Source organism: Copidosoma floridanum, unplaced genomic scaffold (genome assembly GCF_036245765.1).
Source record: "Copidosoma floridanum isolate Cflo_tuat_1 unplaced genomic scaffold, Cflo_Japanese_pri ptg000021l, whole genome shotgun sequence".
NCBI lineage: Eukaryota > Metazoa > Arthropoda > Insecta > Hymenoptera > Encyrtidae > Copidosoma > Copidosoma floridanum.
The window spans coordinates 21,064,893-21,091,257 of NW_028321898.1; the positions used below are offsets into that span (position 1 = coordinate 21,064,893).

A 26,365-nucleotide genomic window follows, 5' to 3' on the forward strand; every position below is an offset into this window, starting at 1 on the left:
TTTGAGGTTATGTTCTGATGTGTCCCGGTTTGAAACAGCACTTCACGATAACCATTTTTTTTTAACCAGAACATGAAACAAATAAAAAATTTTACTGTTGAAAGAAGTTGACACTTAAAAGATTATACGGAAATAATTTTTTCATAAACAATCATCTAGAACTATATTAATTTTTTACTGTTTTATGTGGGGAACAGAATTTTTTAAGTGTTTCTTAGTGGTACCTTTACCGTACCATGCGTCGAAATTTTTCCAACTGATTGTAAAACTAACAATTTATGAACATATATGTTTCTTTCATATCTCTGCATTATTAAACTTTTTTTTCTGCGTCCAACAATAAATTAAGGTTTACTCCCTTAAGACCGTATGTTGAAGCAGAGAATATAGAAACACGTCCCTCTATGTATAGAAGGTGTTTGTATATTCTCTGGTTGAAGAGCTTAACTTTGACATCAATTTATTTCAATAAATGACCAATAAAATATAATGAAAAAATTTTACAGTGATTCAGGACACTTTAAAAAACATGTTCACAAAGTTCTATAGTGATCCCCAAATTCTCATAGAACTCCTGACCGTCCTTGAAGTAAACAATAAAGATAACTGGTTAGCGAATGGGAAGACATTGATTTTAAAATTTTTTTTAATTCATCTCATACTTTTTTACACCTTATTGTTGCTGTCAAAAATTTATGTGGATCTCAACACAATATAACTATTAAATTTTTTTAAATTGCTGTTATAGAAAAACAATAAAGTTTATATCGTCACTATCGAAAAAATAGGAATCGAAAAAACTATTACTTTTGTTACTACTATAAAAATTTCGTCGCAAAAAAAAAGTTGCGAATTCCAGCTGAATTTTAGCCCATTTACAATTAACTCTTGTTAACTAAAGCTCACTAACAATCTACCCATTTTTAGGTTATAATTTTTTAATCCTCTAAATTAAATTAAACATGGAATATCAGAAATTTTTTTTAAATAAGTGTATAATTAGTTTTCAAGTGTTTAAACTTCGCCAATTGAACAGCACATCTTGCTCTGTTTTAAAGGTAAATATTTGTTATATTATAGCACAACTGTTATGAATAATTACCTTAACCAATCGAAGCTGCAGATCACGACAGTTCGATGTTATAAATCTCAAGGTATTTTAAAATGTTCAGCCATGTTTACGTTATATATAACGTCTTCATGTGCAAAGTTTTTTGATTGAAAAATTTTTTGATATATCTTAATGTTTCCAATCAATTGACTATGTAAAGTTATCAAAAAATCGTTTAAATAATTATTTCTCGTTTGTAATCGTAATGTGATTAAAGAAGAATAACGGAATGTCTTAAAGTTTAGAAAAGACCGCTTATCTTCAACTTTGTTAATATATTTAATACACTGTAAGTAAGATCATTCATGCTTTTGAAAGAGTTGAATATTTATACAATTTATCCTCATTCGCTATGTAAAAAAGTTTACGTGAAAATTAAAAAAAAAAATTTATGGCGTTCGGTTAACTGACTCATAAAAGAATTACATGAAAGTAAAAAATCACTATTAATTCTCAATGACGTATCGTCTAGCATTTTAGAGTCAGAAGATCTTGTCACACATGCGTGCTGATTCACGCATATTTACATACTGCATACTTATAATAGCGTCAAAAAAAGTTCTGCAAGCTCATTTAAGTAACAGCAAGTTGCTACAACCTAGTGGAGTACATATATACTATCCTCTTTTTTGTCACTTTCACGGTGCATGAGTTGTAAACAATTACGAGTCTGTAATTTTTTTGTCACAGAGTGGGCGACGGTATCTCTTAAGTATAAAAACGAAACAACGGATGTCAATGCAACAGTAACCGTGAAAAATAATATGTTACGCACTCTTAATTTTTCTCACAAGTTATTTTAAAAATATCTGAAAACCAGTTTGACGCTGTCAATACGCTATTTAATACTTCGATAAAATTTTCAGCATTTTATGTACGATTATTAACATATACCTATTATACTTTCTTGATGGCATCGAACCAATAAAAAAATATAGATCACGTATAGGTAACAGGTGGAAAAAAGTAGGAAAAAATATATGGTATCAAGTTTGATTATAGGCAGCTCAGCCCGTAACATCCGTCGTGTTAGCTGATGATGCCATTGTTGTCGTACTACCGTAAAGTGTTGTTGATGGTGTTGTTTGTCTGAAAAAATTTGGAGGTTCGAAATCTTCTACTTTGACCGATCCAAAGTCAGATACGATGGCACAGTCCGATTGACTGGATGTTTGACTCAATGCTGGCACAAAATTTTCTCGATAGCTCGGCAATAGGGCTCCCGAATCAGTATATTGCTGATATGAGTCCTAGAACACGAAGAGTTGATGATTTTTTATTAATTATCATGCATTTTTTCATAAACAACAAATCATGTTAAGTTTTAATTTTAGCGTGAAATTCTAACTATATATATATATACTAGTGGGGCTCCACCCTCTGGCGTGCTTCGCGCGCTAACCGCCTATTAATGAATAATAATCCTTTACATGGCATTTGAGGTAGGAGGCAAAAGGTTTAAAATGAAGAAAAACAAGTTCTTTTTAAATTAAAAAACACGAATTGTGTAAGTAAAAATAATAATTACATAAAAAGATAAATACTTTTCACAAAAGTTAAAAATGGTTGGTAAAAAAATCAGCTTCAGTTGGTCTGTGGTAAACAGTAAAGAACAGTTCATAATAGAAGTAAACAAAGTATGAGTGTTTAATTTATTAAAAAAAAAAAAAAAAAAAAAAAAAAAAAAAAAAAAAAAAAAAAAAAAAAAAAAAAAAAAAAAATTCCAGCATAGTACTTAGATATTTTTATGACCAGGTCGTATTATATCGTATAATTATAAAAATGATTTTATGTAGATAATGGAAGTGCATTGAAACACAAGAAAAATCATGTAGGGACGGTGGGGGGAAAGAAAAATCGTGTGGTGGGACGGTGGAGGGGTGGTGGGGGCAGTGGGGGGGCTTGATCTAATACTTATTGGGTTAAAATAATTTAGAAATGAAAAGAATTTTTCCTTGATTTATGGAGGGCAGGTAGTAGAAGGACGGTGGCGGTAATGTGGAATGCCTTCCACACATTTAACTATATATGTATATATATATATATATATATATATATATATATATATATATATATATATATATATGGTTGTTTGTGTGGAGCATCCCACACAAACCCCCCACAGACCCCCTCGTGCATCTATCTAACACTAGAGCCAAACCCATGTTATTGGCTCTGCTGTCGGGCTAATACCCGTGTTCTAAATGAGATTTGGGTATCGAAGTTTGAATTTTTTTCATAATATGCACAGAGCAAATAAATGCATAATAAAACAGAATAAGGAACGGGACAGAAAAAAAAAAACCAAAACAGAAAATTGTTAGAAATAGATGTAAGACGAACAAAATCCAAGACACGACTTTTAAATAAATTATAAGAATTGAGATTTTTGGAGCTGCAAAATAAAGTACAAATAAAAAAATATGTTAACAAATAATCTGTTTCAAACTATAACGAATAAGACCATCACTTCCAAAAATGTTGAGCATTCACTAATTAATTTCCTTTATTTGAGTAATGATTAATGTCTTCTAAGTAACAAGTGTGAGAGGTTAAGTTAGGTTAGGAATCGAAACGCTCAGTGAAATAATCATATTGAATTGCGAGAGATGGTACGATTCGATAACTATTCTAAGATAAGAAATTTAAAATTGCAATTACTATAATCTCAATAAACCAATAACTAATTACTCGATAAATCAATGAATTCATTAAGCAAATACATATTGACGAATGGACGTAACATACAGTATGAGCTGGCTGTTTGAGACACGTCGGACCGTGCAGGTTAAGCATATCGACGAGTCTTCGCCTCTCCGTTTCCAATTCTTGAATCTGTGACTTGAGCTCATGATTCTGCGTCTCTAAAGTCTCGGACTCTTGCACAAGTATAACCGTTTTTTCGCGCTTTTTTAGGCGACATTTCGTAGCTGCTATTTTATTGCGCTCCCTCCGACGTCGTCTACGCTCTTCGTCCTCAGGCGTCAGCTGTCAATGATAAACGCAAAATTATTATAACAATTTTGATCATAATAGTGTAAGGATTGAAAAATAGTCCAGAATACCTACCCCAGCGTTTGACTTGCTGTTACTCGACTCGTTCTCCTCTTCGTCGTCGGCGCTACCATCTTCACGTTTCGCTCGCTTTTTATTTTCGTCAACGACGCCGTTTGCCTTTCTTTTTGTCTGTAGCGTCAACTTCAAACCTAAAAGAGTTTCGATGTAATGAATAAAAAATCGAATCAAATCATGATTATGTGTTAGAGAATTTTTTATATATTTCATTACACCAGAAAAAAGTCTGCATTCTGTACAGTAAATTAAAATTACAAAAAAATGTAAGAGAAGTTTTTTAAGCAGTTTTCAATACATTTGGTAACAAAATTCAAAAGTCTTTACAAATGCGAGTCTTTGGAACCAGCCCTAATGTGAAATCCTTTTATAGACAACATCCAGCATGCTCATCTTATCGAAAAAATCTTGAACATTTTTGACAAAAGAACTCAAGAATCTACGAGCCTTTTTATGAAAATATACAAATTGCACAACATAACCTCTCGGCATCTACAAATTGCATAACCTAACCTTTTGGAATAGTAGATTTTGTTCTTCATAGATAGTAAATACAAGATTTTGGCAGGAGTTTTGTGACCAGTAAAATATTTTTACAAAAGAATTTAGCTTCAAATTAACGATTATTTTTGACAACGGGAACAGGGTGTTTAGCACTAATTATTTTAAAAGTTTTTTGTGAATAATTATATCTTTTATGAATATCAATATTTTTGTATGAAAATATAGTAAATTAAAACAACCCTTATATGTTAATCTTTCAATAAATCATATTCAGGACAATTTTTTTCCCTAAAAAATGAATAAAATTAACTGTGTCAATACTTGTGCGTAATTGAATTAACGTTTTTTCTCATTCCACTAGTTTATTATATTAACTGGATTTCGGTGAATTTTTATTGATTTAAATTTATAGAGGGATAAGTAATAACCGTTTTTTTTCATTTCAACCGTAATTAAACATAATACAAATACCTTCTTTGATAAGCTGGCTGCAGGTATGTTGAATACTAGGCGGGCTGGGTTCGCCACTGCTCGTTGAATCCGTACGATCTCTGCTACGCCCACCACACGAGTTGGCAATAGACCCACCAGCGTAGCCATCAAACGGATTTGTCATCGCTATGAGGCTGTTGACGATTTCGGGGGTCCGAGGCGTTACTTCGCCCGCTGTAGCCACGGCAACGCTTAGCAGACCACCACTACTGCCTCCGATACCAGCGCTCGCCCCCAACGCCCCAGTTATTGTAGGGTTCGCGTTCACGTTCACGTTTAGGTTGTACATGGTGCTTCTTTCTCGCCCTCACCCGGGCATTTAATCTAGAATCAAATACATTAGACTCATTAATTTTTATTGAAGGAACATAACATTGAAACGCAAGATCAATGAGGGCAGAGCTTGTTAGAAGGTCCCGGATATTACGGATGTAATTTTATAATCAAATCGTGTGACATGTTGAAACTTCATATGTTTAATTATAAAACGCGTGTAGAGCTTCGATGGCTTAGTGGTTAGCGTGCTAGCCTCCTAGCCGGAGATACTCAAGGGGTCGTGGGTTCTCGAATCTCGTCGAAAATTCATCGAGATTTTCTTCTCGGTCTCTTTCGATGGAATGAGTACCCAGGATAACACCACTTACCGGATTTTTCAACCAAATAGTCGATTTTTCTGGTGATGTCTGGACCTCCAGGGGCTTCCTTTTTGAAGGAAAGCCAACACCTGGCCAGCTCATCGGGTAAAGTCACTGTTGGTTGTAAAAAGGTCAGTGCAGCGAGTTAGATAGTTCATTGGAAAAATATCTTTTCAATAAACTTGATAATAGTTGGAGTGTGCTTGAGACAATCAATGTGCCCTGTAAATAGTACTCAGTAGGATGGATAACGGAGTCGTCTGAGGGAAACTTTCTAAGGAGCCTCTACGAAAGACTTGCATACTTGGGGAATTAGGATGGTAATTACATAAAAAAGAATCAGGAAGGTAGAGATTAGGGACGTAGGATATGTAAAAACCCTGCAGTGGGTATATGTTGGAATCGTAATACAGTAGAATATAAAATGCGTAGATTGAAGCGATTATACTCATACATTCAATCCAGCGCTATTATATTCATGCGCAGAACAAATTATTTTATCAACATAGTCATTGTTAATTAGATTAACTCATTTCATGCACACGCAAAACTTGAAGGCAAACGTAAGTGTATTCAGTACTAACGATATAATAAAAAAAACTAAATATAGAAGGTAAGAATTGTTTTTTTTTTTGGCAAGCTTACCAACAACGCTACAAAACTTTTTTGCCGAATAAAAAAAATCAAATCTAATTGTTACTTGTAATACCTCTTGGAATTACTCATGGCCTCTCAACACCAAAACCCCATAATTAAGTAATTCCAATTGGAATTCCAAATGTATTTACAAGTGTGTTTATAGGTGGAGTTACAAATGTAATTACCAAAAACTGCTCAGAAGGAAATACGGTAACTTTTCTAACGGCGCCAGTGGACATCAAAAACTCAGTTATGATGTGAGCGCTCTAAAGTTTGATAAGCGTCTGTCTTCACACATGAGTGAAAACATAACCTATATCAGTTTCTATTTCGCTTATTGATTGATTTCTTCTCTCACGGGTGTACTCTCAAAAAGTTTTATCAATTAAAAGTTTGTCATTTTTTATGTCATAATCATAAATTTATTAGTGTTCATTTGAAAGTAACAAAAATATAAACATCAAATTTGACTCCAAAAAACTCAACTCTAGCTTAATAAAAATGTACAAGGATTCTTATATTAATTAGATGTTAATTTGACTATGCATCAAGTTTCATGAAGATTGAACTATTGTTACAATTTGTAATATAACTACACCTTAAGTTATTTAAAAGTCCCCGCTGGTTTAATGATTAGTAGACTAGGTTACTAATCTAAGAAACTCAAGCAATCTGTGTTGCCAAGGAATTTAGGGTTCGAATGTCTATAAAAAACTTTAAAGGTTATTTTGCCAGGCTTTTTCGACAGGATTGCATCTTCCAACGTTTCCCACTAGGATAGATCTTTCAAGGATGTTCGCACTATACAGCGTCTATTAAAACATACTAGTTTATATTCGTAGGTAAATGGTGATAAATGAGGGGTTTTTCACTAGTGGACTTGTATGTACACTACGAATAATTTTCAGTGTACACTTAGTACACACTATGGACAGTATTGTAGACATGAGTGTACATGATAAACAATAAGTTTTTAAGTATTATTAATTAACAAAATGTGCCTGTAGCCAAGTAGGCATCAGAAAATAAAAGCCAACCTTTTTTCAATCATTATTTATCAATCAAATGTGACCTTCGGAAAGCAAGCATCGGTGATTGGAAACCCAACAGTTTTTTAGCATTATTTATTGATAAAATGTGTTTTTAGGCGAGCAAGCATCGGTGACTTGAAATAAATCTTTCCTTAGTTATTATTTATCAATAAAATGTGACATTAAGGAAGCAAACATCGGTGGTTAGAAACCCAACAGGTTTTTATAATTATTTATAAATTAAATGTGGGAAAATTTTGTAAACTATTAGTGCTTAAAAACTGTCAGTTTCTAATCGCCGATGCTTACTCACCTAAGGGCGCATTTCAGTACTAAATAATACTAAAAAAACTGTTGGGTTCCTAATCACCGATGTTTGCTCACCTAAGGGCACATTTTAGCACTAAATAACACTAATAAACCTGTTGGATTTCTTATCACCGATGCTTGCTCACCTAAGGGCACATTTTATTAATTATTAATACTGTTAAATTAATGAGTGATTTTTATGTAAAACGCAGTTGTTACTACTTAAAAAAAAGGTATCATAATTAATAGTATCATTGGTTAAAGTCTAACATTTATTGGTTCTGATATGTACACAGTTTTGGTATCACACGTACACATGGTACACTTATTGTCCACTCAAAAGTACACATATTTATTCCCAAGTCCACTAAGTAGTCCACTCGACCACAATCATCTTTATCCATGCCCTCCACGATTTAGCATAGGTAATGTGTACATAAATTATACGTAGAGTACTAATCGAAAAATGAGTGGACTTCATAGTGCACTAAGTGGATTTTAGATGTGGACTAGTAGTGTATTGACACTAAGTTGCCCTTCGGTGATGAAGAAATAGAAATGGGTACAAAGAGAGAAGGAGGATTAGGTAGCAGAAAGTACTCATAAAAGTCACTTAATGTTGTTCGAAAAAAAAAAACAAAAAAAAAACCATTCGTTATAATAAATAGTACGGATCATTTCGTTAGTTGTTTAAAAACTAATTTTACGTTTAAACTTTTATTACTGAAAAAAATAATTCTCTTCGAGTCCACACTATAAAATGTATTTATACGCGTAGAAGCCCAATAAATTATACCACATCAAAGAGTGGAAGAAAGAGAGAGAACGAAGTAGTAGACTGTCATGAAAAAGCTCATAACTTATCCCCTTAACTTGGTCTCATGCAAATTTATTGGTACTGTCAAATCAGGGAAATTCAACTCCACTGTGCGTGTAATGTATTTATTTACTTTTGCAGTCGAATCTAAGGGACAAGGAAAGATTGAAAAAGTGCTGGCACAAGTAAGTAATAGAGACTGTCGTGTTTATTTAAAATACACATGTACAGTCGGGTGTTTGTAATTTGCCAAATTTTTTTTCTTAGTCATATACGTTTTTTACCACTTATAACATTTTTTTCTGGATTTTATAACAATCAAAATTTTTTATATGTTATTTGAACATGTTACACTTTTTTTGACTTCAGCTCAAAATATTTAAGTTGAAATAATTTGATTTTCTGGATTTTTTCCAATTTTGTCTCCTTTTAAAATCCAGAAAAAATATTGTAAGTGGTAACCAAAATTTAACAAAGTTAAAAAGTAAAAACCCCATGCTATTTAAATGGGAAATCATTTTTTGTTTGGTGGTACGTGTTAATTCGAGAATTTTTTAAGTTTCATACATGGATTTTCAAGTTATAGTAATAGTAAATATTTTGTATGAAACTAGCTTAATTTCAAAGTTTCGCAATCAAAATAACATGTAAAAGAATATAATTAACCGATACTTTGTTCGAAATGCCCGACCACATGCATTGGTTGGCCTATCCAAGTAAAATTAGTTACAGTATATAATTTTTCAACGCATGGTAATTGTTACCAAATGTTTTGTGTAACGATATAATTACTAACATGTTTCCAACTGTATTTTTATCCAATTCTTTTTTTTTTCAGTACAAAATAAATATTATTTGCACCAAATAAATTAGACTTTTTTTCTCTGGTCAAAATGTAAAACGCTCCTGTAGAACACGTGTGCCTAATTGGCATTAAAAAGTTCGACCTCCTCGTTTTTGAGTCATTGACCTTTTTCTTCCACCTTTTTGCCGGTTAACAGAAATATCCTTAATTAACGATGGGAGGAAGCTCGTTTCTTGTGCTAATGCGCGTATGTATGCTTTTTACGTTTTACCGTTGCGTAAGATGGCCGGTGATTCTTCTTCATACAGTACTTATACATTATACACGGTCAAACAAAAAAAAAAAAGATGAGTTAACGAACGCGTAACCTAAAAAACAGTCATTATTGCGTTTTCATAAGTTATATACGCTCTTATAAATAGCGATCTTTACGCTTTTCACGGCTTTGTTGAAGATACTTTTTTTTCCATCGATTGAGCGATAATTGGCTGCAAAAACCGAGCTGATTGCTGTCTTTTCTCAATAACATTAACGGTGGACTAATGAAGACTTTTATTATGAAATATCATTCTTTTCAAAATATGTAAAGGGATTTTTTTTATTTGCTCCCATGCATATGCCGATTGGAAAATCACTGCCAACGCAATTCAATACAGTCACAAGTGAACTGTAAGATCTTTAAAATAACGAAAATGTGTGCGCACCGGGTAACGAAACCCCATCAGGCAGCATTCAACTGCGGTATATTGAGCCCCGTCTTCCGGTCTTGAAAAATTACGTCTAAAAAAGACAGCGTGGTATACTAGGGCCCACGGATACAACATCACGTAGCCGTCACCAACATCAACAGCTCCATCGCGTGATCACGTCCACCTTGGAATTTCGTCTCAAGCTCGCAAGCGTCAATAATTTTCACGCAGGTTTCCAAGAAGCCCGTCCTCCGTCGGCTGTCTAGCCCTGAGTGATACTCCACCCGTGAAGCTTTTCTTTGCTACTTTCAGATATATTTGATAGCCGTCTGCATGCCTACTTGCACATGTGTACACGTATACCTTAATAGCTTTCGCGATCGCAAGCTCACGATTATTCATCTTCTTCCTTCGTCTTTCGCAAACTGCGCGTGCACGTGTGCGTGCGTGTAATTGGATATAGGCTACTACTACTATTTTTTCTCACGTATATGCCCGAATAGAAATTACGTTTCGGCGTGTGTCTGGAGTCTGGACCTATGGTGTACCAAACTTCATTAGTGCCCCATTTGTGGGAAAAACTGTATAGTATATCATGCTTTGATTTGATTCGAGAATTATCTGATTGCGGCAGCCAAGAACTTTAAAAGCCATACTTTTGCCAGATCTTGGGTCCAAACAAGGATATATTCATGGAATTCATCTACATTGTACCTACTGTTTCAGAAAGAAAATCTGTCCACGTCATTGGGGAATTCAAATTATACACGTTGTTTATTACTTACTTTATTGGGTATCCATTAAAATGTTTAAAAGATTTATTAATTAAGAATTTATTAATAACCTAAGAACTATCATCAATTTCTTTTATTTGGTATAATTATATTAGTTAAAATAAGCTGTTTTTCAACTCGACTTAATAGTTACTTGTGTATTTTGCACGATGAAATAACAGCATAAATGTTTTTTTTTTTTTTTTTTTTTTTCATTGGAAAAAATAGCAAAGTTAGATTATAAGCCTTTTTTTCTTTTCTTTACTCTCAATTTTCTTTTACCGTTGCATTTAAAACGTTTGGTGATTAAGACAATATTACATTAAGATAGTTTTACGTTTCAATGCTTGTCAATATTTTATTCTGATTTCATGTAATTGGACGATCCTAAGGCGCGCTTCTCGAGCTTCAATAACCAACAGTACATTAGTGCATAGCATATAACAAGCCTAGCGCCTACCAATAACATCTTTCTGTACCCATCAGAATCGTTTAGTTTTGGCTTCATTCAAAGCAACTCATTTTTCAAAGATGGGATACCCAAGGATTTTCTATCTGTTTTAATCTTCTCTGCAACCCAATGAATAATTTAACAACAGTCATTAAAAAGTTATTCAGGAATATGTTATTTACAAAAAAGCCTTTCGTTGGTTTCTAATTTGATCCCCACGAGCATATTCAACAATGATTAGATTTAATGACCGAAACTTCAATGTGAATCTTCATGCATGAATATCAAACATGATCTGTAAAATATTTCTGAAGAATTCCTTGAGTGGGAGAGTTTTAACGTCAATCGAGCTACGGTGGTGCATCATCCCATATCTGCGGGTGGGTGAGATGCCTCCTGTCTGGCAGCGAACGCTGGGGGCCCGAGAAACACTTTATAGCGGCCAAAATCTTTTTATGTCCGCGGGTAGCGTGGATATACAGACACACATGCGGCTGGCGGGTGTTTTCGCCCCTCGATATAGTTTGGTTGCTGATGTTGCTGTTTTTAGGCCACCGATCGAAGGCGATCGGCTACATGTATTTTCGTTTGCCCGGCGAGAAGGCACCGTAACTAGCTCGTCTTGGAGATTTTCGGATTTGAGTGACATTGACTTTCTGGTATGAGAGAATCATTTACTTACATTGTAGGGTGTGGCGTCTACACTTTTTCGTATTATAACAAATTCGTTCGTGGGAGCGATTTCACAAAGAATTATCGGTTTCATGATGCTGAAAAAAAATGAAATGAAGATTTTTAAACGCCTTGACAATTGTTTGAAACAAATAGTGATGAGTAAAAAAAAAAAAGTCGTAGTCACCCACAAAAGTCGAAACAAAACCATTTTTGAACTTTTTTGAGGAATTACTTTGACTTTTTTAAATACAGAATGACTGAATAATCAAAAGTTGGAGTGAAAAATGCAAATATTTTTATTTAATAAGACTTATTGAGTAACCAAAAAACGTGTGAATGAAAAGTCACAACTGATTAAGGCAGCCGTAGCAGTGAAATCAATTTAACAATGGAAAAATAAATGACATCTGATTCGCTGGTAAGAAATGTAATGTCTTGGGGAGTTAAATAATAATGGGGTTGGAAAAAAAGCGTTTTGACAGAAAAATTACAGACTTGCAGTGAAGAGACTGAACCTCTTCTATAACATGCAGTAATATGGGCAGGAAGGTGAATTTTTAAGCGAGACTATTATTATTTAAAATGCGTACTTTTCATACACAAATGATGAGAGAAACGGATGGGTTTCGATTTAAGTTGAACTAAAGATAAAAAGCTATAAAAAACTTTAAAAGTGTGAAAAAAGATTTTTTTTAGTTAAAATTGAGCGTTAATAAATATAAATAAGGAAGAAATCTAAATTAATTACACGAAAAAAGAAAAAAAAAAATGTCTTCATGGGTCGAAATGGAAGATAACAAGTACGACCAGAGATGTAAAAATGCTGTGCTGGAGACGAGACTAAATTACCTATGTAATAAATTCAGTCAGTTTAGAATGGACACCACTGCAGCAAGAGCGAGATGCGAAAATTTAGGAGCAGCTAATAAATACTTGTTAAGGAAATAGGCTAGACTGTGTAAATTATGCAAGAAAAAAAAGAGCACTTGTTGAACACTAGATTATGCCCACATTTCGTGATGGGTGTTTAAATATCTGACAGATCACTTCACACATTTTATCCAAATTAACAAGTACAAAACGTTTTGTCTCTGACAATTACATAAGAAAAAGTAATAAATCACTGGTTGGACGTTAATATTTTTGTATTTTTCATTGGAGGATGACTGCGAAGTCTTGGAAAAACAGACGAATGTAATTGGCTGATATATGTAAGGATTATGTCCACTAAGTAAGAACTAGCGTAGTAAATGAAAAAAAAATGTCAAAGATACAGAAAAGGAAATTCTGTTATAACAAAAATTTGTGACTGGATGGGAGTGGAATATTGTAGTATTGCAAAAAGTAAGGACTGTGGAAGCCACGTTTTCTTCTCAAATTAAAAATTATTTCAATTTTGTATCAGACCCTCTGTAATATTCATTAGATCCTCTTTTTTTCATGCTTGACCATTTCAATTCGTTTTACGTGCGTATATACATGCATCCTAATCGCAGAAACACAACCATAAGAGTTTTGCCGCAGAGAGCGAACCCAATCTATCCGGAGAACAAAGCGGAGCATTCATGAAAGAGAGGGGCAGGGATATCAATTCGTCCATCCGTTCCAGCGTCTTTCTCGAGTTCTTTGCCTTATTCCTCGATCCCCGTATTAAACTTAATCTGCTCCGTGCTCGCTGCATATATACGGGCCCGCACATACGCGCAGTTACACGCATATATATACGTACTTGCCAACTACTTTTTTTCCCCCTTTCATTTAATTTAACATACGGAGCTCAAGTCGAAATTCGTGCTTCCTGCTCCTGACGCACACAATGTGCCCACAGTCCACGTAATCTCTTTTTTCTTGCTCGAACATCGTGAGTGGATTCACTATGTGTCACACGCAGGATGTGTTATTTTTCTGCAATACTTTTTTTTTTTTTTTTTTTTTTTTTTTTTTTTTTTTTTCTGGCACGTGCATTACATGTATAGCACACCTAAACGTTTATTACTTATTTAAATAACAATCAGTAATGCCCTATTATAGAATATATATGGGTGTTAAGAAACTTCAATCATTTTTTTTCAAAATTCAGAGAAAGCAGTGAAACCTTAAAGAATAAATGATTAATGTTAAAAAACTGTGTGAATTTAAAAAATATTTTTAACCATGAATGTTTTTATTGATAAAATTTTAACTCTTAATACAAGCTATCAAGGGCAGAAATAAATTTAGAATCGTTTTTCAATATAGTAAAAATTTTTGAAAAAATTTACAGTTTCCTGACACAGTTAATGTTCAAAATTTTATTGCTTTCTCTGAATTTTGAGAAAAATCATTAAATCTCTTCAATCTCATTCGTGGCCGGCAAAGTAAAATCCTTTAATGAAAATGGCTTTGTTGTGCGACCAAACAAAAAATAGGCATTTATTCTTCATGGACTACAAATGAAGCCTAAGTCTTTCTCGGTCTTTCTACTGGTAATAATTGAATATAAATTTAAGGCTACCTTGATGAAAGCCTAATAAAGCTACAGCCAAATTTTCATGACACTGCACCGTGAGAAAAAAATTAATAAACCAGGGAAAAACACCTAGGGGTTATGTATTATACGTACACACTGATCGACATTCTTGTGCGATAAAGCCAGAGATATTGTACATAAAAATTCTTATACTTTTATGGGTATAGACATATATATAGTAGCAGCAGAAGAACGTCCTTACGATAATTTATTATACTGATTTTGAAACCAAAGATATGAGTTGTAATATTTAGCTAATTTTAAGAATATGTGTACAAATTTTCACATCTCAAAGGGCTTACAGTGGTGCAGTCGACCTCAAAAGTTAAAATCAGTTGAATATTTTTTCAAAATATTATTATTCTTGATACATTATGTCAAAAATATCACGTTATATTCTAATAGAACATGAACTACGTGAAAAAAGGTCCGGCTAGCATAATTTAGGTATATTATAAATGTTGCATACAAAATTGAAATCACAATATCCCTCCAACAGATAGATTAGGCCTATTGAATTTTTAACGTATTATGTTGTTTACTATTTCCAGGAATATACTTTTTTTTGAACAGTAGTGTCAAAATATTGAGAAAAAGCGTTTTGCGACGACGTCTGCACACAAGCATTCGGTTTCACGATTTTATTTTTGGAAAGCCATGTGGCTATCCTCGCTAAAATTTCAATGTGTTACAGAGAACATCAAAAAGAAAGAACCGAATTAATTTTCTAAAAATTTATTGTTTTACGAGAAATAACATGTCTAAGTAGGCACACTTAGAGAAAAAGTAATAAACATTACTAACTATGTCAGTAACATTATCTAATGTGATTTAAATAGTGTCATCATTCGTGAAGTGATGATGATTTATTTGAAGGTGTTGAGATTCACAATTGCACTAGTTTATTGTCGTTTACTTTAACCAACACCTAAAAAAAGTATAGCCACAAATGAAATAGTTGTTCAAAAGTTTGAGAGTAATAGCAAAAAAGAACCGATTGTTAATAAAAAAAAATTTAATGAGGTACTGGATAGCGAAATTTTATGTGGCGCAATACGATTGATGAAAAGCTTTTATCCGAACTTTGCAACATTAGATGATTGTGGATTTGACGATAATAAAAAAAATACTTGGAATCCTCGTCAAGTGATACAACAGAATCTGAAAAAGAACAAGTAGGGATTGCAAACGATGTGGCAGTTGGAAAATCCATGAATAGTAGATACGATTTTTCATACATTGATAGTGAAAATGAAAAACTTTCCCACGACACAAGTAATTGTAGTGACGAGTACATTGCCAATGAACGTTATAATTCATGATTTAATAAACTCGGATATCAAATCAAATGACAGTTTGGATGATACTAAAACGTCGATGGTACCTTCTAAACTTTTTAAAAATGAATGAGAAGATACAACCATGGACGCAAAACGTAATGCGGAAGTTGGACATTAAATTTTCTTTATGCTTTCATGATGGGATTCATGTCAACACTCAGAATTGTGTTATGTATGAATTTTGCGAACCTTCTAAACATGATATTCATCATAGATTCTACATTGGCCAAAAATTGTATCAGAATGAGGTGAATATTGTCACTGCAAGTGCTAAAAATTATTTCCAAACGTTTAGGCACACTATCAGTCTAAAGCTAATTAAACCAATACGTTGTCATCGAAAAAATGAAATGAACAATGAATTGAGAGATAAGTTAGCCATCTCAGTACATCAAGACATTATAAAAAATATAGACCAATAATTGTCATGGGATGGTCACACGCGAAATCTAGTATGCTTACCAACACTTCATAAAATGTCTTGAAAAGACAGATATAGTAATCATTTTAAATAAAAGTCATGAAATACGGTAGATCTTATTCACTTGTTGATATCTGGAGAATAAATAGATAATAATTTCTTTAGGCGTGTGTCGATGACTCTAGCTGTAATTTTGTTAACGCGCGAGAAGAAGTTAGAAAAACCAGACTTCTTGATAATACGAAAAGTACATCAGTAACTGTGTAAAAATGATAAAAAAATATTAACAAATACGTACTAAATCTATTACACGTAAACATTGAATTATAAAAGAAATACATCCAAGTAAAAACCACGTTATCCTGAAACGATACCGAATCCAACCATTAACGCGGAACGGAAAGAGGAAAAAAGTAAACGTAATGAAGGTCATACAAAGTGAGCATAAGTTATAAAATACTCTAAAAACGTTGCAGAAAGTGCGGCAACCAAAACTGAAAGAAATACTAATCACTACATGATTCTGAAAACGCACGATTAACAAAAAAATCTATAGAATAATGAATTAAGACTTGAGTAGATTAAAAAATAGAAAAAGGAAGACTGAAAACTCTGAAAAAGATTCTAGTTAAAAAAATTAAAAAATGACGAAAGTCACTTATCCGATAGTAAATTCGAGGTGATACTCGTAGGACAGGTTTTAGTGTGCGTTACTGCCGCATGATGCTTTTTAAAATGGCGCTAAATTGGCGCTTTTTTTTTAACAAGTCAAATAGGACAGGTTTTAGTTTTAATTTTGGCCACTTCTTTGTTTTAGTACAGGCTCTTTGGCGCTAGTAGTCGCGTCTCACCTCGAATAGTGTGTCAAATAGTAATATTGAAATATTTTAAAAATTAAATACTGATTGACCCTTGATACAAAATGAAGTAATGCATGAAACTGGGGCATATGTGAACATAGGTTTAAAAGTGTCTGACATTATTGTGACTGAAACATGTTCCTATGGATTATTAAAAAAACTTTGAGTATTACATTAAGACGTTTATCTATTGTAGTAACAATTATTCGGTACTGTTCTGAATTGGCTTTTTCACCACGCAATGCTCCTCGAGGAGGGGATGGGCAACCTTCTCGCAGCAACACTTCTCCCTGCCCCCTCCTAGTAAAGGAAGGCCTCCCATTCCTGTTTCTTTCCTTCTCCCAAGCGCTCAGTGCCCACAAAAGTGCCCTTTACAGGAGCCGGACGTATAACACTAAAACATACTTTCCTACCTCGGGCGTTTTTGAGAGACTGGTGTGCCCTCGGTAGGAAAAATAACATTCGCCACATAAGCGCCATCGCTCCGCGGCTATATTACGTCCCTCGGGCCCTTCTTCGCAGGTCCCTCGAGCCGCAAAATAGCCCCAGAGACGACGGAACTTATCCAACGAAAACTACTAATTTCCGCCCTCGGGTGGTTTTGGGAGGCTGGTACTTCCTCGGGCGAAAAAGCAGTTTTCCGGAACTCGTTCGAAAAGTCTCCTTTACGAACCTTGTTACGGACCTCGCCTTCGGCTCAGGCCGCAAGCCTCTCGGTTCGCAAACAGAGACTTTTCAAACTCGTAGGAAAACTACTATTTCTCTCTATTGAGTGCAAAGTGAGGGCCCAAAGTACTTTTCTTACCATGGGCCCAAAGTGCAACTGCTGCTTTGCACCCTCGGGTCACACTTTACGCCCTTGTAATCACTTTGGGCCCTACGGCAGAAAAGTATTTTGGGCCCGGAGGGCACAGATTTGTCGGGACAAAATTGCACTTTGCGCCCTCGGTAAGAAAAACATTATACGCGACTTGGGCATCAACATACCTTCGGGCGCTCATGTTTGTACTTTGTGCCCTAGTGACGTAATGTACCATTTCGTGCTTGCATCAATTTTTTAATCACGTAAATTAATTTATTTGTGATGTAGAAACAGTCAAATTATTAAAATGAGTGTTAATAGCTTTTTCCTAACACTACACAACCTAACACTGTGTTTTCCTTATTACTTTTTACACACAGTTAATATCACTTGTTATACACAGGTAATGTAAACATTTTAAATTTAAAGCTGTTGTTTATAAAATTTGACGTCACAATAAAACTCGACACAAACAATAAAAATGTCTAAAATATATTATGACTGGTGTTATGAGATCCAATGAGTTAATAATAATTAAATAATTGTAAGTGTAATCGTTTGCAAAGGCACAAAAATATAAAAAATGCTACAAGTCATCTCCATTGCGCAAAAAAAAAAACTATAAAAAATAGAACAAGGGATTAAGAATTGTTAGTAAATTTATAAATAATATTATTAGATTTAACTTTTTTGGGTGAACATTTAGATTATTCATTCAAATTTCTAGATAGCTCTGTAAATGTATGGTGAACTTCTACCTTATCACACAATAGAGCGATTCTTTGGATATGGCATTATGATGAACCACGTCAATTACAGATATTTTGTAGATACTTTTTATGAAGACATAAAAAGTATAAAATAGCAAATAATAGAAAAATTTTCTCGATAGTATAAACTTTTTAGCGTACAATTTTTAAGTTACCCTTTAACTTAGCAGAGATAGTTCTTCAAAATATTAAGCTTTGGGTGTTATAGAAACTTAAATTCTATATTGGATCATTATGTTTCTTTTTTTTTTTTTTCGCGTAAGAGACAGCTGGGTTTTAAGGGAAAAAGAGCTCTTACTCATACACACACGGTATGTACAGACTGTACAGTTTTAATGCAATATAAAATAAACCTGACGCAAGCTAATAGAGATTAATGGCCACGCATCTTGTAATACATCCCTTTTCCCTTCAATGGCTAAAATGAGCGAACGACTGGAGTCATGAATGAGAGACTGAGAGAGAAAGTAGCGTTGATAAGGAAGTATTATTTTCCTGTTTCAATAAGCCTGCATATTACCGTGTAACGAGGAAATGTTCTTGTTTTTTAAATTAGCTGGTGAATATATAGGTATAATTTGTACATATTATACCACATGTCAAGTATTACGGGTAGTTTTGTAGGCTTGCTGGAGAGATTTTACACAGTTATGAATATATTAATAATTTTCACATTATATTTTATACACAAATACACGTAGCTCAGACGCTTGTGGTTATAATATATATTTATACATATATTGAAGAAATGTATTTTAATATATGGAAGGTGTTCAACAATAGGAGTCCTCTAACAGTAAAAAAAAAATTTCGAGGTACACATAAACCTTTGAATTAATGATTGTTTCATTTTTTTACATGTTTTGAGGAAAACGAGAGTTTTCATAATTAAATAAATCAGGCTAGCAGACTTAAAAGGTTAGCGTATCCAAGTTTTTAATTAAACCACAACTGCTTAGATTTTATGATTTATTCTAACGAAATAAATGTTTAATTTGCTCTTGTTATAATCTATCCCGTTTTATATTTTTAAAAACATCCAAGGTAATTCTCTCCAGGGAACGAGGTAACTTTTATACATCTCGTAAATTATGCATACATAATTATGGAAGCATCATCAAAAATTTTTTTACTTCAATTTATATAAAGCAAACGTTGAGACAAATTATAAAAAATTCAATCATTATTGTTGTTGTGTCTTTCTCTAACTAGTTAAATGATATAAAAAAATTTCATTTTGATGTTAATAATTGGAAAGTAATAGAAGGTGACGATATTGTTTTGTGCATCAAATAAAACCACTAAGAAAGTTTCAGTGGCGGAAAGCAACATTCCGATGTTGGATCGTTCGTATGTACCATATTTTTGTTTTAATAATTTTTTCCACAAGAAAAAAACCTCAAGAATATAATGAACCGTTCATTAGATTCTTACCTGCTGTAAGAGTATTTCAACATTGGTACGAACTTTTAAGCATGAAAGGTAATGCAACCTTGTTTCATATATCTGTAAACGTGTATTTAGCTTTACTGCGTCGTAGCGTTTCCTCCTGTTTGTCCACTATTTGGTTAAAACACTAGACAACGCAGTACGATTGCTATTTGGTTGAAAATTTAGTCTAGAAAAAAGTTCAAGAGGTTATTTTGATCTACGAACCAACAAGTGGTGTAATTCTAATACAAGAAGTTTCAACCGTGTGTTCATCGGTTAATGTGCACGTTTATGTAAAAAATGTAAAAAAAGTTTGCAAAGACAATCATTATAATTATGCCGTTATTCTACGTATATTGCAATACAAAAACTAATTAACGTTTATATACACTGCGAGATACACTGTATAAGTGAGTCAGAAAACGTTGATTCATATCAAAGTATGAAACTCGATCGTGACTTGCTATTATATCGTTTGTGGGTGTACGTACGTACAATATTTAGAGCATGTAAAAGATTATTAGCCGGGGGCGCTGAAAATTCCACGAGTACGTCGTATAGGTAGTTTTAACTCAAAAAGTATACACGGAGAAAAAATATCGTGTAAATCGGGACACCATTAAATAGTGCGTGTTGTCTCATAACGCGTAGTTGCCGCTCGACCAGTCGGCTAATGCTCGACGATGGCAATCGATGATTGATAAAATTATATACGTTATATAATTCGCGGAGGCGTGTCTTTCCACTATGTGTGCCATGACTGCGTTTGATTTTCTGCAGATACTACTGCTGGGTCTTTTTTTTTAATGTTTGCTAACTTTTTTTTTTCTAGGACCAAAAAAATGTATCGTTATTCTTTTTCTTGAGGTAAGTGTGGACAAGTGCGAGCCATAACTTCATTCAGCGTAAAATTAAGAGGTACATGTGAGGAAGTTTGTTTTAATATTTTTCTTCTGGACAACTAGCAGGTAATCGAAGTTTGTTTTGCTGTTTCACAACGATTTTTATTGTTTCTACGTGTATTGACAATAAATTTATACGGACGCCGTCATAAAGTATAATTATTTTTTAACGACTGCTGATAAAACGATTGTAAGTAAATTGAAACGTTTCGTACGAGCATGCTAGGAAAAAAAGATAATTGATACTTCGGATGGATGAATAAAGTATCCGAAGCTCGTTTAACGTATTGTGTAGATAATAATTTGACTTTGGTTTCGTTTTTCTTGTCGTATATTTATTTTGTCTTGTACTAGTAAACTCGAGCTACAACGATGGATGTTAGACGCATGTATGAACATAAAATTAAGGATTAACTGACTCAAACACAACAAGATAGGATACTTGTGCAAAAACAATGGTTTTTGATGGAAAATTAAGAGAAAAGCTAATTGAATGATGAAGAAATGAGTAGACAACGTATAATATGATGCCGAACACTCATACAAAAGTTGAGTCATATGAAAAAAGGTTGACATTGACTCTAAACTTGCAAGGGTCAACAGATTCGACAGACATTTCAAAAATACTGTTTTATTAACAAAAACTATACCATCATGTCTTTTTCAATAATATTTGATGAGTACGTGAAGTGAGAGAGTCATTTAGCAGCGAAAATTATAGAAACTTCCATGGCAAGGCTCACGAACTCCCATAATGTGTAAATTGTGCACGTATTACATGTTATGCATATAAAAACAAAATACATTATATGGTCAAAAGTAAAAATCGTATCAAATACAGCACAGCTAACACAGTCACAGCGTTACTGAAAAAGCTCTTTGTGCTAACAATAATTTTGTAAATACTCTCTGCTTAAGTATTTTTTAGCTCAAATTAGCACTGTGACGATATTCGAACCCTATCACTGTAAAATCCAAGTGTGTTGAAGTACACGTTTAAAGCGTGTGATCAAAATTTCTGTTTTTTATAAAAAGTATATTATAGTAGTCTTGATAAACATTTTAAGAAAAACCAAATCGATACTTCGTAAACTATTTCACCTATTCTATAAGACTCAATTATTGTTATTCTTCAACGATTGACACATGAAGGCTGCAGAGAGTAAAATATTTCTATCACAGATTTTACACACTCGTAAATGTGTTAAATCTGTGACAGTTTAGTTTTTTCACTCCACATATTTCCTACATTGGTTTTTTCCCATTCAAAAGTGCCCAGTTTAATGAAACTGATTAACTACTTGGTTGTTCTTCAAATTATTATTCACACCACCACAATGTGCTTTATAAAAAAACAAAAATTTGAACTACACACTTTAAACGTGTACTTTGACCCACTCGGACTTACAGTATATATTTAAAGGCATCGCACTATCTTACCATAACCACCCAGCATACTTTCAACCACTTCGGAACAAACGAAAAAGCATGATGCTCTATCTTTAATAAAAGACGACAGAGTTTCATGGTATGTTAAAATAATATTTTCGTTTGTCACACTTTTGACTGGTACATAAAGGGCCATTTCCCAGTTGCCAATCCCTTTTTCGATTGCTAAAGAAAATAAATTAAAATCTTTTTAAATTGCTTTCTTCTCAAGTGGTGCTCCTCTGTGTTCTAGGCAATACAATGCCTGGATAACCCATCTTATTAAACAACTCAATAATTAAATACTGGATTAACGTTTAATTTACAGATATGGTTCTTGACATTTCGTTTCGAATAGAAAATAATTTTTTTGTTTTATTGTAATGGAAATTAATAACCGATGTATTGTGTGAACTTGGAAATTCCTTAACTCAAAAAATAATCGATTAAATACAAATTAATGTTATTTCTTGTCGTTTTCGAGTGAAATTATCATTAGTCGAAAAAATCGGTTCTCAAATCATGTACCAACAATGAAACTGAAAACAGCAGACACATTCAGCAGTGCAGGGGCCAGCAAATGAAATACCAACCAAAATAAAAACTGCGAAATCGACTAAAAATAACATAACAGCAATATTTCTGTAATATTATTGTTAACCTCGAAGTGCGGAGTACAGTCACGTAAGAAAATATTTTTTAAAAGGCTAACAAGCAAACTTTTGAGGTATTGGTAAGTTAGACCCTTAAAAATGTAACGATTTTCGCAAATCTACTCGCAAAAACTCAATCTCTCGACCTGAAAACCTAACCCTTGCTAAAGTAGTAACGTTTTTTAGTTGTTCAGTTCTTAAGTTATTCAATAAATTTACAAGAATTCGCACAAAACTAATCTTTAGGGTTTATTTAAGGAATACATGTTGTATTTTGTCACATAGTATTGTTTTTTAGTCGATTTCAAAGTTTACATTTTGGTTGGTAATTCATTTATTGGTAGCTCTGCTGGATGTGTCTACTGGTTTTAGCTTCATAAATCAACAGTCTACAGTTTACATAATATATTACGAAAATAAATAGTTTATATAGTTTCAACATTTTACTTGAGGCGAAAATAACGACAACTGTTGAAAGAAACTTTTTTTCACAAGACTTTCTTGGTTTGTTCGTAACAGGTTTTTTTCATTCAACCAAAAATTAAAAAACAGCGAGTTTAATTTTTTTAAGCCAACAACTTATTACAAAAAAATATATTAAATTCCACATATATTGACCTACATAGTGTAATAAACAAATCAAAGCTACTTTATTTTAACAGTAAGTGTTTGCCGAGAACAATTTCCTTGCGAAACTAACGGCAGCAGATAATCGCGTACAGAAAAAGTCAACTGCCTGCGTGCGAAGAGAATCGAAGAGATCAGACTCCACCGCAGCAATTGCACGAGCTCGTATCGTCTCCATGAGAAAGGAAGCAAGTACATACATATAAGAGAGAAGTACGGCCACCATCAATTGTTGGCGCTAATGAGGCCTAACACGAGAGTGTCATAAATTACAATTGCCAATGACTTTCGACAATCGCTTTGTTCAATTTGCTGCAGGAAAGGAAACTAGAACTGCAGGGAAGAAGAACCAACTTGAACGAATTGCTAAAAATCTATTACGAGGATTACTTCAAACAAAGCGATCGCACTTTTAAAATGACAAGAAAAAAATATATGCTTGGTAGGTTGTTTATTTTTTATTAAATCGAAATCGGAAAATGTAACTTGATGAATAAGAGATTTATTGAATCAACTTTATTTACGCTATCTATACAATTTCTCCAGTTTACGTTTTGACTATTTCAGGAAAGAAATGGAGAAATATAACTTCCCGCGTAAAAATTTTTAAGTTTGGCCAAACTGGTGCAAAAGTTCATGTGGTCAACGTTTGGCCAAGCTTGGACAATGAGAAAATCCCAAACTTGAATTTTTGTTGGAATTTTTTACTCAAGTTTAGCAAATGTTCTTCCAAACGTCTAAAAAATTAATTTGTTGCGTCAGGATATTAGTTGGTCTGCATATACGACTTACGAAAAATATTGAATAAAATATTCCAACGAAAATCCAAGTTTGGGATTTTCTCATTGCCCAAGCTTGGCAAAACGTTGACCACATGAACTTTGGAGAAAGTTTGGCCAAACGTAAAAATTTTTACGCCGTATTCAAAAGATGAAGAACAAATATATTATAATTAAATTACAGATTTTTTTAATTAAACAAGTTAAGGTATAATTCGGAATGTTTGTGTGTTAGGGCATACGCCACTAGCTGTAAATTAACGCTTTTTATTCGAAATTACTTCAACAAATATGGGGGAGGGTAACTGAGGGTTTTTAATTGCAGTTTTCGAGAAAATAATGGCTTTCTGTACTGATTAAAAAGAATCAGACCATAATATATGTACTTAAGTACTTAATTCTCGTAACTTTTGGCTTAAAAACTACTGGAATCAACTTTTTATTCGGCTCTTAAGAAGAAGATATTTTTTTTCTTTTTCAATGCTTGAAAGCAACGTTTCTAATGTTAATATTATCTTCAATGGCTAAAATGCTAAATTAAATGGATGATTCACAATAACACCAACATCATGAAGAGGCATGTATTTCATATGCACCAATCGTTAAGCGTGTGATACTTTGTTTTGGATGTCGTTTTCGAGTTCAAATACTGATTAGCTATTGAAAGCTTGAATACTAAAGAAACGGCTTTGCAAAAACCCATAAAACGATGTTTTTTTAAAAAACACGAAAAAAAAAAAAAAAAAAAAAAAAAAAAGAATAAAAACTAGTGCATCACACAATAATAGTTCTCCCAAAAATCTACAATAATATTAGTGAAAGGAAGTCGAAAGAGTAAGTAATTCGATGAATTCATACGTTATTCAAGTTGTCACAATTTACTTTCCTCTCTCTCTCTTTCTCTTCTTTCATTGTTCATGAAGTTCGATTACTTAAAAAATCTTAACTTTAACATTGAATCGATTAATTTTTTAGTCTTTTTTTTTTTCAATTAAAAAAGTGTAGCGTTCACCGGCAATTTTTGGATTCATGTAAGTCTTTTTAATACTTATATGTTACGTAAATCATCCGTTGGGACGGATTTTCAGGGCCAGCGTATATATATATAACACAATGTAGGTGAACAACTTCTCGAATAATCTCAAAGAGCTCCTTGCGCTTGCTCTCACAAAAAATCTATAGCCACAGCAACAGTCAAGCCTAAATTATTGTGCAACCGTCAATACGCGATTTTGCTTGCGTTGGTTGTGGGATATTCACGGGTATTTATGTATGCGCATATGTACACAAACGAGAGAGTTAGTCGAGAGGAAAATAATTATTTGGCAGAATTTTCATCTTGTACCGTTTATTTGTTTTGTTTCTCTCAACGACAGCGTTTCGAAAGTCAGATGCTGCCTTGAAGATAAGTTGGAGGAGAAGGAGAAGATCTGCCTTTGAGATCGCGAGCACGAGCGGTAAGTTGAGCTGATTTGGAGACCTGTATTCTTTTTTTTGCCAACGAAATTCACGGCCCACGTGTAATCTTTGTCACTTGAAGATATGTATTGCGAAATAGTAGTAATTATAAAAATTATAGAGAAATTTCAGATAAAATTACCATTCTGCACGGTAAATCAATACACGTTGGTAAAAAAGGAAAAAAAATATTATTATTTTTAACAGTAAATGTTATTGTTTTAACTGTTAAAATTGTAGTTTGAATAGTAAAAATTGTTGTTAGAACAGTAAAAATTTTGATGCTGGAACAGTAAACCTTAAAAGGATTGGTTAGTAAATTTTACTTTCCCACATAGAAATTTTTATCGTTCTAACCATAGTTTATACTTTTGAACCATAC

At 33.3% G+C, this 26,365-nt stretch overlaps 1 protein-coding gene across 2 annotated transcripts in view; it reads right to left on the reverse strand.

Moving 5' to 3' along the window:
• Nucleotides 1-1,038: 1,038 nt before the first annotated feature.
• The window catches only part of Atf3 (Activating transcription factor 3), a 35,537-nt gene continuing 10,210 nt past the window's right edge, over nt 1,039-26,365 (reverse strand). For both annotated transcript variants that reach the window (XM_014361135.2, XM_014361136.2), the window contains exons 2-5: nt 5,159-5,503; nt 4,181-4,317; nt 3,860-4,099; nt 1,039-2,361 (exon numbers count right to left, since the gene is read on the reverse strand). In XM_014361135.2, the coding sequence (XP_014216621.2) occupies nt 2,119-2,361; nt 3,860-4,099; nt 4,181-4,317; nt 5,159-5,468 (930 nt within the window). In that variant the 5' untranslated portion in view covers nt 5,469-5,503 and the 3' untranslated portion in view covers nt 1,039-2,118. The remainder of the gene's footprint in view (nt 2,362-3,859; nt 4,100-4,180; nt 4,318-5,158; nt 5,504-26,365) is intronic.